At 42.5% G+C, this 13,136-nt stretch overlaps 1 protein-coding gene across 4 annotated transcripts in view; it reads left to right on the top strand.

Moving 5' to 3' along the window:
* The window catches only part of CSTPP1 (centriolar satellite-associated tubulin polyglutamylase complex regulator 1), a 79,698-nt gene that overhangs the window by 63,730 nt on the left and 2,832 nt on the right, over window positions 1–13,136 (top strand). For 3 of the 4 annotated variants that reach the window (XM_088058410.1, XM_014251967.2, XM_088058411.1), the window contains exons 4-8: window positions 1,040–1,124; window positions 6,126–6,211; window positions 8,641–8,836; window positions 10,203–10,312; window positions 11,063–11,107. In XM_088058410.1, the coding sequence (XP_087914536.1) occupies window positions 1,040–1,124; window positions 6,126–6,211; window positions 8,641–8,836; window positions 10,203–10,312; window positions 11,063–11,107 (522 nt within the window). The remainder of the gene's footprint in view (window positions 1–1,039; window positions 1,125–6,125; window positions 6,212–8,640; window positions 8,837–10,202; window positions 10,313–11,062; window positions 11,108–13,136) is intronic. The other variant, XM_014251968.2, reaches the window with a different exon arrangement.

Below are 13,136 nucleotides of genomic sequence, written 5' to 3'. Positions count from 1 at the left end.
AACAAGGTTAATTATATGGATGAGAGCCTAATGAAGACTAACATGTTTGTGGCAAAAGAACTTATGCTCTGTACCTCAGTCCCACTGCCAGTGCCCTTGCAATCCCCTTCCTGACTACTGCTTGGCTCTGCTTCCACCTCTGGCTCTTTCTTCCATACTTTGCATTCTTCTGTATATAGAAGTACTGCAAAATTGCTGCTGTTCAGCTAGTCTTCTTCTGAACTCTAGTCCACAGCCTTTTGGACTGTGAACATACAATCATGTAGGGCTTTTTAACATCAGGATGTTTCCATTCCCTTGGGATCCTATAAGCTTCCCTAAGAGTCACCTCTTTTAGACTCCCTCTCCTGAGCCACAATGTTCCTTCTTGACCAGTCTTTCACAAAGCTGCTCTCTAAAACATGAATCATTTGATTGGTTTCCTTGTGTTTTTTGGAACTTTGTTCTGTGCTTCCTATAATACAGTGACCAGATTTGTACACATTATTCCAAAAGAGACCATCCAGCTGCCTTACTGAATGCCAAAGTAATAACGTCTGTGGTTTATACTCTGTAGCCTTCCATACACAACCCAAAAACCTTGTTTGCCTTTGGTACTGCTGCCAGATGTTCTGTGGATGATTTTCAAGTGTATTGTGGGGAATGTCACCATGCCAGTGAATTTCAGCAAATTTAAGCAACTTTGAAATTGTTCCTTTTTCCACATGGTTATATTCAAGTCAAACCAAACTGTGTTCTCACTTGAAACTGCCCTGTTTTGGTTACCCCTTTTTCACACTGAATCACTACCTGTTACCAGTTTCTCTGCAGGATCTGTTCAATAGGATTTCCCCTTCATCAGGCCTCTTTCAGATGGTGCTGGGAACTCCATCTGAAGAGCCCATCTCTGAAAGTCTAGGGAACAGTTATATTGTCTTTAATACTCAGACTACTTGAATTGGGAGTCAAGGGAATATGAGGCTTTTTTCCTAGAGAGGAAGCAAGGGGAGGGAACAGCCTATAAAAGAATGACAATGTTCTCACCTCTCTTTTCCTGCAGATTTGCTGACAGCACAGGAATACCACTGCCTGCTGCAGTTGCTCTGCCCTGACTTCCCAATGGAACTCACTCAGAAAGCAGCAAGGTGGGTCCTCATTCTCTCTTTAAAGGCAAGATTAGACCTACATGCATGATCTAGACCTGTGGGTAAAGGTATGAACAGGGACCTTCAGCTTTTAAGGTTTTGGGGAAAAGAGACACCATCTTTTGAGGTTAAGAACAGGGTGTTTCTCTAGCAGTGTGAAAGAGTATGTATTTAAGATATACAAAGACTGAAATATCAATGCAGAATGCTGCTGTTGGCTCTATGTTCAGATGAGTTACAGATAAAAGAATGTTAGCCAATATGTTTTTAACTGACATGATTTTTAAACTCAATTTCAAATACTATTTACCATTCTAAAATGTGTTCCCCCTTGCCCCAGCTTCTATGGTTGATCACATTTAAACACACTAACCTCTGAAGGGTTGCCAGTGTTTTAAAGTATGTTTGGTAAGAGCATGGCAGCTAATCTGTTTGAAATTTTATTTTAATCTAGACACGGCAAAAAGCAGATAGTTGGCTCAGGGCGTTGATAATGTGATACGGAGTATTTGACTGATTGTGCTTGCTGATTCCAGTCCAGCCCAGGCAGCTGATTATTAGCTATCTGATATTGAAAATGTAATAAGGTACACACATCTGTTCAGTTGCATGGCCCCTAATGCCAGACTAAGAATGCTAGTCCTATAGCAGAAATCTGCTTCCTTTCATGGAGGTACACAAGCACCAGTCCCATGTGCTGGTGTGTATTTCATAGGGCTCCAGCTGAACTGAGCAGGAATTTGTGATGGTGCATACAATGAAGGAGACTTCTGCGTATCTACACATGTTGTGATGTTTGTGTCCAGGAATTTAGTCCACAAGGCTGCTGTAAACTAGAGGCCCCATTCAGGGGCCTGCAGTACTGTTGTGCATGTGCCATAGAGACAGACAAGCTGGCTTTGGGAGCAGGTGTTGGAGAGATATGAGATCTCTGTCAGAGGCTCAGGTGGGGGTGACCTCATTCCTACTTTTGGCTGGCTAGAGATTTACTTGCACATTGCTAGCTCTGTAACAAGCTGATCTATTTGAACAATTTTAATAAAACTTGTCATATTTCTAAACCATTTTTGTCTTTGCTTACAACTGTTGCTCACTCTCTTGTCCTTTTTCTGGTCTACACTCTCCATTGTCCTCCTTGGTTGCTGTCTGTTAGAAGGGTGAGCTCTGCAGACTTTGTTACAGCACCAGTTGACCTAGTCTTTGCAAAACATGAGGGTCACATGCAAGCCTAGAGACATTGTTCCTTCTTCAGTCCGCACACACCATAGTTCTGTTGCTACTTTTCTTTGGCAAGGAAAGAAATAAAGTAGCAGCAAGGGTGAATGAAATAAAGTAGCAGCAACATTCAGTGACACAGCCAGGACCTGTATTGGTGCTGTTGGGAAGAGGGAAGTCATAGCTGTGGCCTATGTGCTGCATGACTGAGATGATCTCACAGCACGGTGCAGTCCACTCATCCAGGAGCTGTTGCTATGCTCTGATAAAAAACAATAAGACTAAGATCAGAAGACGTCAGAACATAAGAACAGAGATGACAACAATATAGGTTTTATTCACATGACATCAGAGAACTCTATTTTCCTGTTCTTGGCACGCTACACAAATGCAGAAGTCATACCCAAAAAATGAACTAGGATATCTGTGTCTGTGAGATTTTTTGGATGGTTTTTTTGGTTTTTATGCTAATGGTTATAATGGTTATAATTTTATGCTAATGGTTATAGCCATTAGCAGGTTAAATACTTTAATCTACAGAGGTACCTTTGATCTTTAGAGACCCGTCTTGGCTTTCTGAGTCTTGAAAATGCAGGACAGAATATGAAGGATTTTTTTCTGGTTTGATGCCATGGTTTTAAGATCTGTACCTGAGTACTGATTTTTCTATTGTAAGAGAAACACAAGGAACTCACTGCCCACATCTGAGTAGCTACAGCCAAATAGTTCACAGCTCCTATGCTCTTTTATTTGGTGTGTGAGCTCATGTTGCACTGATCAGGTCTAATGGAACTGGGGCTTGCAATTCAGTAACCCTGTTGTTAAAAGACTGCCTGAGAGAGCAGACTGTTTTGTACATTTTGCTTATTTTTGCCTCCATGTCTCAGTAAATAAACCAAGTCTCTGAAAGCTCATTTGAGCCAGCCTGGCTTTAAGACAGATTGTGTCAGCCTTTAATGGTAGCAGAAAATGGTAAAAGTCCTTTCAATTTGCCTCGTCTAGAGTTTGTCCTGGGAACATCCTGTCTAGTCTGGATTTCTGAGATTTTAACCACAATCAGGAGACCATAAAGTTTCCCCATTGGCACAACAGTTAGGCTTTCCTGCCAGCCAAACCCACTTGAACCCTGAAAGACCACTATAACCTCTTCCAGAATGCCTCAAGTGTAGGCATTTTTCTTCAGTCCTTTCCAAAGTTCCTCCTTGAATTTCATTATTCACTGAGTGCCAGCTACTAACTTTTTTAATACATCTGTGGCCTCAGGGTTTAAAGTCTAATTTGGACAAGAAAAAAAAGATCCCTTGAAATATGAGATACCTGATGAACTCTTTTGAGCTTCAGTTCAGACTTTCAGATTTTGTCCTCAATTTTGGTCCTGCTGTCTAGGTTACAGTCCATAGCTAGGTTTTTCTCCTTGCCAGATATTTCAAGGAAGAGGTGCAGATATGTTGCATATGATGCTCTCTCTGCTTCCTTGAGTGCTTAGTCAGCTGGTCATGTGGGGGAATTGCCAGCTGCAGTCAATCTCCTCATAAATGATTGTATGGGATTTAAAGACTTCTCAACATTTCCGGTGTGCAAACCCCTGGGCCAAGCGGAGTCAGTAACCCAGCACCAGAGTGCACCTGCTTCTATTTAGATACTCCTCCGTCACATATGTGCTGTACAGGCTTCCTCAGAGGCTCCTTCCTGTCTTTAACAGCAAAAATTGTCCAGCAAATTCTCATACTTCTGCATACTTCCTCATGCTCTCCTCTAAGAGACTGGAACTTGGTGCTGCAGAGCACTGCCATTGACCAGAGTTTTAAATTTAACAAGTGAAATGAGTTTCTTGTTATGAAGGTGATGTAATATTGTCTCTCTGCATAACAAATATGTAAAACCACTCTCCACTGTTGTTCTCCTGCATTTTTGAGAAGAAAGCTTCGGTGCTTTGAGGGTATCTGGGAGACAGACCATCATTTCAAAGGAGGGAGTGCAGCTCATCAGTGATGTGGCCAATCACATTTCCAGTGCTTAAATAGTGGCTGGAAATGCCAGTGGCTGAACAGTATTGCCTGAGAGATGAAGATGCTCTGCCTGCCAGCTTCAAAGCCATTTCCTTGATGTGGCCACTGACAATCTCAGTAGCATGCTTATTAGTGAGAATTAAGAAGCTACTGCTTCTTTATACAGGAGGAGAGGAGGCTTCTGGAATGTAATAAATAAATCAGAAGCACTTTGACATCTTCAAAGGCTTTTGTTTTAAATACTGGCTTTTCTCCTGGGGACCCTCTTAGCCCCAGTCTTTCTTCTTTGAGATAATTAATTCAAGCTGCTCTACATGTTTGATTTTGCCACAGTGAACAGAACTGGTCTGAGTGGCAGGGAAGTCTTGCAAGATCCTATGTTCTTCTAGGTCAGCCTCCCACACAGCTCCCTGGAGTCTTTTACATGAGACAGAACAGTGTTTCCCCAGCAGTGTGTTTAGACAATTGATGCTGCAGGAGTTGGTGTGCAGATCGCATCTGGCCCTGTGTCCAAAAGGGTCCTACTGGATGACCCATACTTTGGCTGTAATGAACTGACAGTCCTCATATAGCACAGTATGCCAGATGCTGACTGTACTGATTCAGTAGACCTACATGCAGCTGAAAAGAAATACCAATTGTGTTTCTTTAGCATTGCCTGAATACTCCAGGTTTTTTCCCCGTCCAAGTGGAGTATTTTCTTTTGTTTTACAGTCTAAGTCGTCATTGATTAGATGAGTTTGATTTTCCCCACTCATTCAGAGACTGACCTTTTTATCCTTAGGTAGTGGTGGCAGTGACCAGAGCATTGTTTTTGTTTTAATTTTCATTCATTTTGTTTAAATTTTCATTTTTGAAATCAACAAGTTTTTTTTCTGAAAGGAAGAGTTGGACTTTGCTATCACTTACATTTCATCTTTATGGCCTGTGGCTGGTATTTTCCATATTCAAGAAATAGGCTTCAAAGTAAGGATGTGTGTAGCTCCCTACATGCACCTATGACTTAGCAGGGACAAAGAAGACTGTCCCTGGCCCAAGAAGTCTTCAGTTGCTGTGACAGTTGACTTGAAAGTCAAATAATAAACCTAATATGAAAAAAGACCAATTCTTTTATCAGGAAGGGAGGATAGGATATTCAGAGAGTGCAGTTAGGAAGCTGATTTTTGGTGTAATGTTATTTCCTCTGTAGTCAAGTAGAGTTTGTTTGAGTACACATGGTGAATTGCAACTGTTGTGACATTTATGAATTTGAAAGATGTCCCAGTTTGATGAATTCTGATATACAGAGGAGTAGCATGAGTCTCATTCTGCTTATATGAGTTTACTACTTGTGTACCTGTCCTGTCTGTAGTCACATTTAGTCAGAATCTGGACTTCATTGATCCTTGTGGATCCCTTCCAACTCAGGGTATTCTACAATTCTATATAACCATATGAACTAGCCCTGCATATTTATGTACCAGTGTTTTGTACCATCTTGTCCATTGGGCTTTGAATGTCGCACTGCTCTGTTCACATTGTAGCTGAAGTGTGTGATTGCCATTCAGGATCTTCGGCTCGCTTCAGGTTCTTAAACTGCCTTCATTTGATATTAGGGCATCCACATCCATGCAGCAGTGGGTGTTCCCATTTCTCTCTCCTAACTTCTTTGACTGGGCCACTAGCAATCCTCAGCTGCACACGGTTCCTTGGCTGCACTTTCTAAAGGTCTGGGGTTCCTGGTTACAGACTTTAGTTTTTTTGTAGGTGCTAAACTGTTTCTCTCATCTTATCATAGGATTGTGCTGATGGATGATGCAATGGATTGCCTGATGTCTTTTTCTGATTTCCTCTTTGCTTTCCAGATCCAGTTCTACTATTCAGGTAAATGCCAGGAAGCTGTTGACTTCTCCCACTTGTAGAATTACAATTTTACAGCTTCCCAATCTTTGCACTTTTTTGAGAGGATATGTTTTTTCACAGGAAATATATAGCTAATGGACTCTACTGATGAAAAACATCACAGATGTGAAGAGATTAGGAGACTTAATGAGGAGATTCCAAATCGTTGTGAATAAGGACATATCCACAACTGCTATGTCTGATGTGTTTATTTGTCTTGGTCTTGAGACATGAATTTCCAGCTTTATCTAGACTATGTTAACACCTAACAATTAGCTTTTACTAGGAACATTTCTTCCCTTTCTTTAAGGAAATTATTCATTCCTGCTGGAAACGGGATAGGAAAAGCCCCCCAGCTGGTGCCTTTAAGGGAAAAGCAACTGGACAAATCTATATAATTCTTCCCCTTAATATTTGCTCTACTATGAGGTGGTTTCAGCTCAGAGAGTTTCTGAACTGGGTTTAATTTCCATGGGTTTAGGAACCCTCAGTGGACTCCACTCCCAAGAACTTTTTCGGTCTCCCCTTGAAATCATATAAACTTGTATCCTCCACACCTTTTGGTGAAGAATTGCACAGGTTTGACACCTGTCCAGTGAAGAACCACCTCTTTTGTTTGATTAGAGAGCCCCTAGTTGGAAAGCAAAAGGAACAGAAAACCCATGTGAACAGTCTTCATATTGTTGGTCATTTATTGTATTCAATCCCACTTCCCCAGTCTGAGTTTTAACTAGATAGGATACTTGTAAAATTCTTGGCAGGAAAAGTACAAATCAAGTAATATTGGCTTGTGTGTGTGTGTATTTTCTCATGCTCACCCACACATACACATCTGGAAAATCCCCAGGTATTTTTAAACTTCAGGAAACAAGGTGGAGAAACTTGGATGAGCATTAAGGTGCTTGTCCTGTATGGGAAGACTGCTTTAAAATATATTGTCCTGCCACCCGAGCCCCTCTAAATTGTGACTGAGGAACAAGAATCTCATTCAGGACAAAAAGAGGGAAGCATTAGATATGCTCCCAAGCACTGGCTAGCATGCCACTTTCTCATCTCCTGTCACACAGCACTTTCTAACATAAAGGTCCTGGATTTCTGTCCACTCACACTGAAATGGCTCCCTCTGATGGACGTTGCTCACAATTGGCCTCAACCAGGCGGAACGGGCTAGGTTTAAGTACTCAGAAACACTGGCTAGAAGCTGTTGTGAGCATAGTTTGTGGTCAGAGAGTAAACCTGGGTGGCCTTCTGATCTGATCCAACCTGTGAGTTCCCATCTTTATAGCAGTTCGGAGTCCTCTGCTATCCCTAATATAAAAATCTTTTTCTCAATAGTTCTCTGTATATACATCCCTTGTAACTCTACTGTGCATATCACTTTATCCATGACAATTCATTATAAAAAACAGTTCTAAATGGTGATTTTGAGTTGGGCAGAACCAGGCTTGCAATGCCTTTAGTCAGGGACAGTAAATGTGTTTGGAAAGTTTTCTCTGATAAAACAAATATTTCCATGGAGCTGCAGAACCTCAGCACAGCCTCAGGGCCTGCTGACATCTTGACTTTCCTCTCCACCCACCTCACGCACAGCATTGCACTTCCATTCACTCAGAACTTAAATGCCACTGGAGTCCTGGCAAGCTCATTCTTGTGTACACACACTCAAAGATCCCATCCCTGTCCTGTTCACCCAGGCACAGTGCACACACGCAGCCTGTCATACACTCTCCCACCAACCCACACACATGCGAACCACTCCAAATGGAATCTGGATTTGTAAACTGCTGACCACATCCATAAACAAACTTGTTTAAAATTAGACTCCTGCAGTAAACAGTGGGTAGTACGAGGAGCCTGGGGAGAGGCTTTCTGCCAACTCCAGCCCCGACCTGCCCTGGCCCTTCTTCTCAATCCTGTGTTATATTTACTTTGGAGCAGCACAGAGGCAAGCTGGGATACTGCCTGGAGCCCTAACTAATATGCTTCCTTTCCTCCTGTTGCAATTCAATATAGTTTGCTCACAGCTTGGATGAGGTATTAACAGTGGCAAGAGGTGGAGAAGGAAAATATTTTAGACTTCACAAACTAGTTTTGTGTTTGACATTAGCTTTCACACTCATTGTTTCATCAGTGTGCTAGCTAGCCTTTTTTCCCTTGAGATTAATCTTCTCAACAGAGTGAGTGACCTCTCATAATCATCCTAATAATAAGAAGACAGCAACTTCTATGGAAATGGCTGTATGGGTGTGCATAATATCTGTTCTGAACATGCAGGATACTGTAGAGTTGTGCTTATTTCCTGTTAGTGCTATGTACAACACAGAACAACAGTTTGAGCCACAGTCTGGTAGGTCAGGAGGTTGCTTTGCTGTTTACAGCCCTGAGTTTTCAATTTATTTCTATTCTTTTAGAGTTCCTGGAAAGTGTGGCTTCCATTTATCAAGACCTGCTGGCTGGTAAGAATCCAAATACTGTGATTGTGCCAACATCATCCTCTGGACAACATCGGCAACGCCAGCCTCCAAATGACTGCAATCCACTTGAAGGAGTAGAGGCATCTCTCTTCTACCAGTGCCTGGAGTCCTTGTGTGACAGATCAAAGTACAGGTACGAATGGAGTCTAAAATACAAATTTGAAGTCCCTGTCTGTGGAGACCCTTTGTAAGGTTGGAGCTGTTAAGAAAGAGAGAGCTTTGAACAAGCTGATATTCCCACATGGCTCTCACTGAGGAAGTACGAAGGAAAACATCATAGCTGAACAGCTTTAACCAAATGAGAGAAACAATTTCATGGACCAGAGAAACATGGGGTTTGAACTGATTCTTGAAGTAATAGATGGATTTGGGTCTCTGCTCTCCATCTCACTTCTGCATTGACACTTTCATCAAGAAGAGATCCATTATGAGTTAGCTAGGGGGGATAAACAAGTGCAGTTGGGTTCTTGGGAGTTCCAAGAGCCCACTGGGTGGATGAAGTATGAAGCCTTAGTACATAGGTGAGTTCATACTGTTAGTCTCTACCTGAGCCTGTGTTGGAGCAGGTCTCCAGCTACAGATGCCAGGTACAAGACTAGCTTTACTTCAGCAGAGGATGGAGCAACACCAGACCTTATTGTATAGCTTGACAGACAGTTTCATCATAGTTTCTTGCAGGTTGTGAGAATACGCCCTCCTAGAAGGTCATGGTCTAGAAACACAAAATAACTCACAACAAGTTCCACCTGATTTATACTTTAGGTTTCCAAATCCAGATTTGTGATCCACAAAATTATTGCTGAACTGCTGTCCAGTTCTATAGATACCTAAGCATGGAGTTGATGGGTTGTTTTGATCTTATAAACAACAAAAAAAAGGACATACATTCCTTGTATGTCCTGAGAACTTCAGATTCTTCAGGGAAGAGTACTATGGGCCCATCTGGTAGGTGTGTTGTGCTTTGCACAGCACTATGAGGGGAGCAATTCCCAGCCTTTCATGCAGTAGCTCAATACTCAGTCAGGCTTTGGTAACCACTTCTGCCTGAGTAACCAGTTCACCCCCACATCTCCCAGGGGTACCATCACACCACTGACTGTTCAACACTTCCTCTTTATAAGGCAGTTTGATTTTGCATTAAATCCTTCAAGGAGTATTGGTCAAGAGCAAGAATCACCATGAAAATACTGCTTAGAACTCAGGACCAGGGGTTAAGGTGAGTGTAGAAGAAGGGGATATGCTAATTTAGTCCTCACCTAAATAGTGTTCTCTGACATATTTAGGCTATCACTGGAGAGGTTTTCTTGTCCCTTGGATGACTATCACTGATAATAGTGTGATAACAGCATTTTAAACCGAGTCAAGGCAGCCTTACAGAATAGGTATAGGGTATAGGTTAGAATAGGTAAAGGGTTTATTTCTCGATTTTGAGCTGGGTCTGAGAAAAAGAAAAGGTTATAATTTAGAAAACAAAATGATCTCAGTCTCTCTTTTCCTAGCTGCCCACCTTCTGCTCTTGTGAAGGAAATGCTGAGTAGTGTGCAGAGAATGACCTTCTATGGATTCCTTATGGCTCTTGCAAAGGATCCGGGCATCAATCGAGCCCTAGGTAAGACTTCTCTAAATGATACAGCTCTAGATTTCCAGTCATTCTGTATTTCTGTGGAATTTCTTTTGTAATTATAACCCATATTTTACACTGTCAGGAAGAGAGTGAGGGGAAGTTTTTCATCTTTTTGTTGATGGATTAACTTTAAAAATATAACATATGCCTTACTGTCTGCCTGAAGCTGTGGAGCTTCCTCAAGGATTACTGAGTTGAGGTGCCATCCTATATTTTAGCCCTTTGTGCTCCCGCAGATTTTAAACGGCTCTTCTCATCTATAAGACAAGAAGGCACACCTAATGGAAAACTGCTATTTCCTTGGCTCAAAGATTAAAATCTCAGTCTTTCCCAGCTCCTCCTCATTTTCCCTCAAGGCAGCAAAATCTTGCTAGAAGCTAGCTATGGACTGCTGAAAACACAAACTGCTACAAAAATCTGTAGCATAGTGCTGTGGGAACAGGGATTACCAACCAGCATCTCACTGCTTGTTTCTGTTGTGCTGGTTTGGAACAAGGAAGCAGTGTTACATTGGCAAAGGACAGTATGTAATCCATCCATAATTCACTCACAGTTTCATATTTCTCCCATATGCCTTGCTTGTGCTCTTCCTCCTCCCACAAAGAAGAACAGAAATGGCTTTTCTGTTTGACAAGACTGTATCCAGAAGATAAATTTAAATGGCAGGAGCAGGGAGGGAGGGCTGGGGGAGGGGGGTGTGTTCTCAAACAGTTATCTTCGTTCATCTCCACACAGCAAAATACCTGGCCATTAAGGGTAGATGTCTCTCTCTGTCTTTGGGTAAGTGCTCTCTTCCTCTACTTCTAGGCCTGAGTATCTGCCAGTCCCTAATTGCAAAGACAAAATTCAATGAAAAGTGTACCTTGCCTGAGGGCTGCTTCTTTTGCACAGGTGTGTCCTAGTGCAGTAAAAGTGTGTCTTCCCTGGCTGAGCCCCTTCTTACAGCAAACCATTTAAGCTGCTAATGCTCCTCTGGGGCAGGGCAGATTATATATCAAAGGTGCATGAATGCAGCCCTGCAATCCTCTCTGAAAACAGGCTTAGAAAGCAGTGTATTCACTGGGAGGAAGGTGATGCCTGGATGGCAGCAAGCAAAATATTTTTTTCCTTTGCCCTATGAAATCCACTTCTAGTCAAGCATAAAGAAAATAGATGAAAAGGAAAAAAAGAAAAAAGAAAAAAAGAAAAAAATAAATCCTGCCCACAGCCTCCATTGTGCCATCTACAAAGTGAGTGGGTTTTAGTTTCCATTAATGTAGGCCTGTCTTCTGGCCCTCTGCCAGCCTCCTGCTGAGGCCTCTCTCAGAGGAGGGGCAGCAACCACAAGTCTGACAGGTGCTAGCGTTTTTGGCAAGGAAAGGAGGATTCTTTTCCTGGTGTCTTTTAATCTCTCCTGAAGGGTGATTTCAATAGTCTTTGGTCTGTAGGGGATCACAAGCTCCCCAAAGCCCTTCAGCGAGAGCAGTTTCAGGCAGAGGAGGTTTTGGTCTCACAAAGCCAGAAGCTCTTCTTGAGGAACAGGGATAGAGATTAAAGCAGCTTCTTCAGGCTGGGACAGTGCCACTGAGTTAGACTGCAGATTCCAGTCTGCCTGGCAATCTCCAATGTCAGTGTTTATTTGTGAATGCTCCAATTGCCATTTTTCAACTGTCCCAAGTAAGTCTTGTGCCCTAGAGACTCCATTGTGTGCCCTGCAACTACAGAACCAAGTTAAACTTCAGTTGCTTATTCTAAATTTAATTGCGCCCACAAAGAAAAGCAGACTGGGACATTTCTGTGGATCTCTTGATACTGTTTTGCAGTGCCAGACTTTCCTGCTCATTTACTAGAGGAGTAGACTAGAACCCAAATAAATGGGGGAATCAGTTCTGGTCTAAACTTACTCTAGTTTTCAGGCATTCATCACTACATTTTTGATGACTGGTCCCAGCCTGTCTTTGTGGAACAGGTGGCTCTCCAGCCTCTCCTGCAAGAGGAAGGTAACAGAGCCAGAAAACAGGTTTGTGTCCCCACAAGGAATACAAAGCCCCTTTCCAAAGGTTTTGAGTGTAGCACCCAAATCTCCTGAAAAACCTTAGAGCATTCCTCACTATACTGTTGGTATAGGTTATCAAATGGATTTTTTGTCCTGGTGTGCAGTGGTACTCTCCAGGGTCTGGTAGACAATCTCTATGCTGGCTGATCACACTCTCCAATGACCCCTACACAAGGTGGAGTTAGAATTAGTAAGGAGGGCTTTCCCAAGAGCCCCATCTTCCTTTCTGGCCCTGCTAAGGTCCCAGTGTTTTCAGAGAAGAGCAAGGATTATCAATCAGCTATTCCAGTCCTGAACTATACCATTTCCTTCATCTGGAGCAGGGTTTCTAAGCTATAAGAAGCATGTTTATCTTATGCTGAGAGGGTACCCAAGTACTGGCCCAGCCTTTCATTCTCACACACAGACAGCAAGCAATGCTAAAGCACAGTTCATCCACACTTAACTTCTGTAGGCAATGTGCACAAGAGTCAGGCCTGACTTTCCTGAGTTGCAAAGAAAGCAAAAGCCTTAAACCTATGGAGTGTTTTGATCCCCAAGATCAGTGCACCACAAGAAAGGCAGGTGGCACAAAAACATAAATAATCCTGAGTGGTATAGCGTATGTTTCAGGCTGTGGCACTGAGAGCACCTCATGTATTACATCTGGTACTGGTGACTATACTGGGCAATGAACAGAGGCCCAGAGTTGACAGACTGCCATCTCCCTGACAGTCAGTACTCTAATTTTGTACAGTGAATGAAAACTGCCAATCCTCAGGACTGTAGGAAGTG

The sequence above is a fragment of the Pseudopodoces humilis genome, chromosome 7 (assembly GCF_049639895.1).
Source record: "Pseudopodoces humilis isolate 2021_Gansu_Grassland_sample_001 chromosome 7, ASM4963989v1, whole genome shotgun sequence".
In the NCBI taxonomy this organism is placed as follows: Eukaryota; Metazoa; Chordata; class Aves; order Passeriformes; family Paridae; genus Pseudopodoces; species Pseudopodoces humilis.
This window is presented reverse-complemented; position numbering and strand designations above follow the sequence as displayed.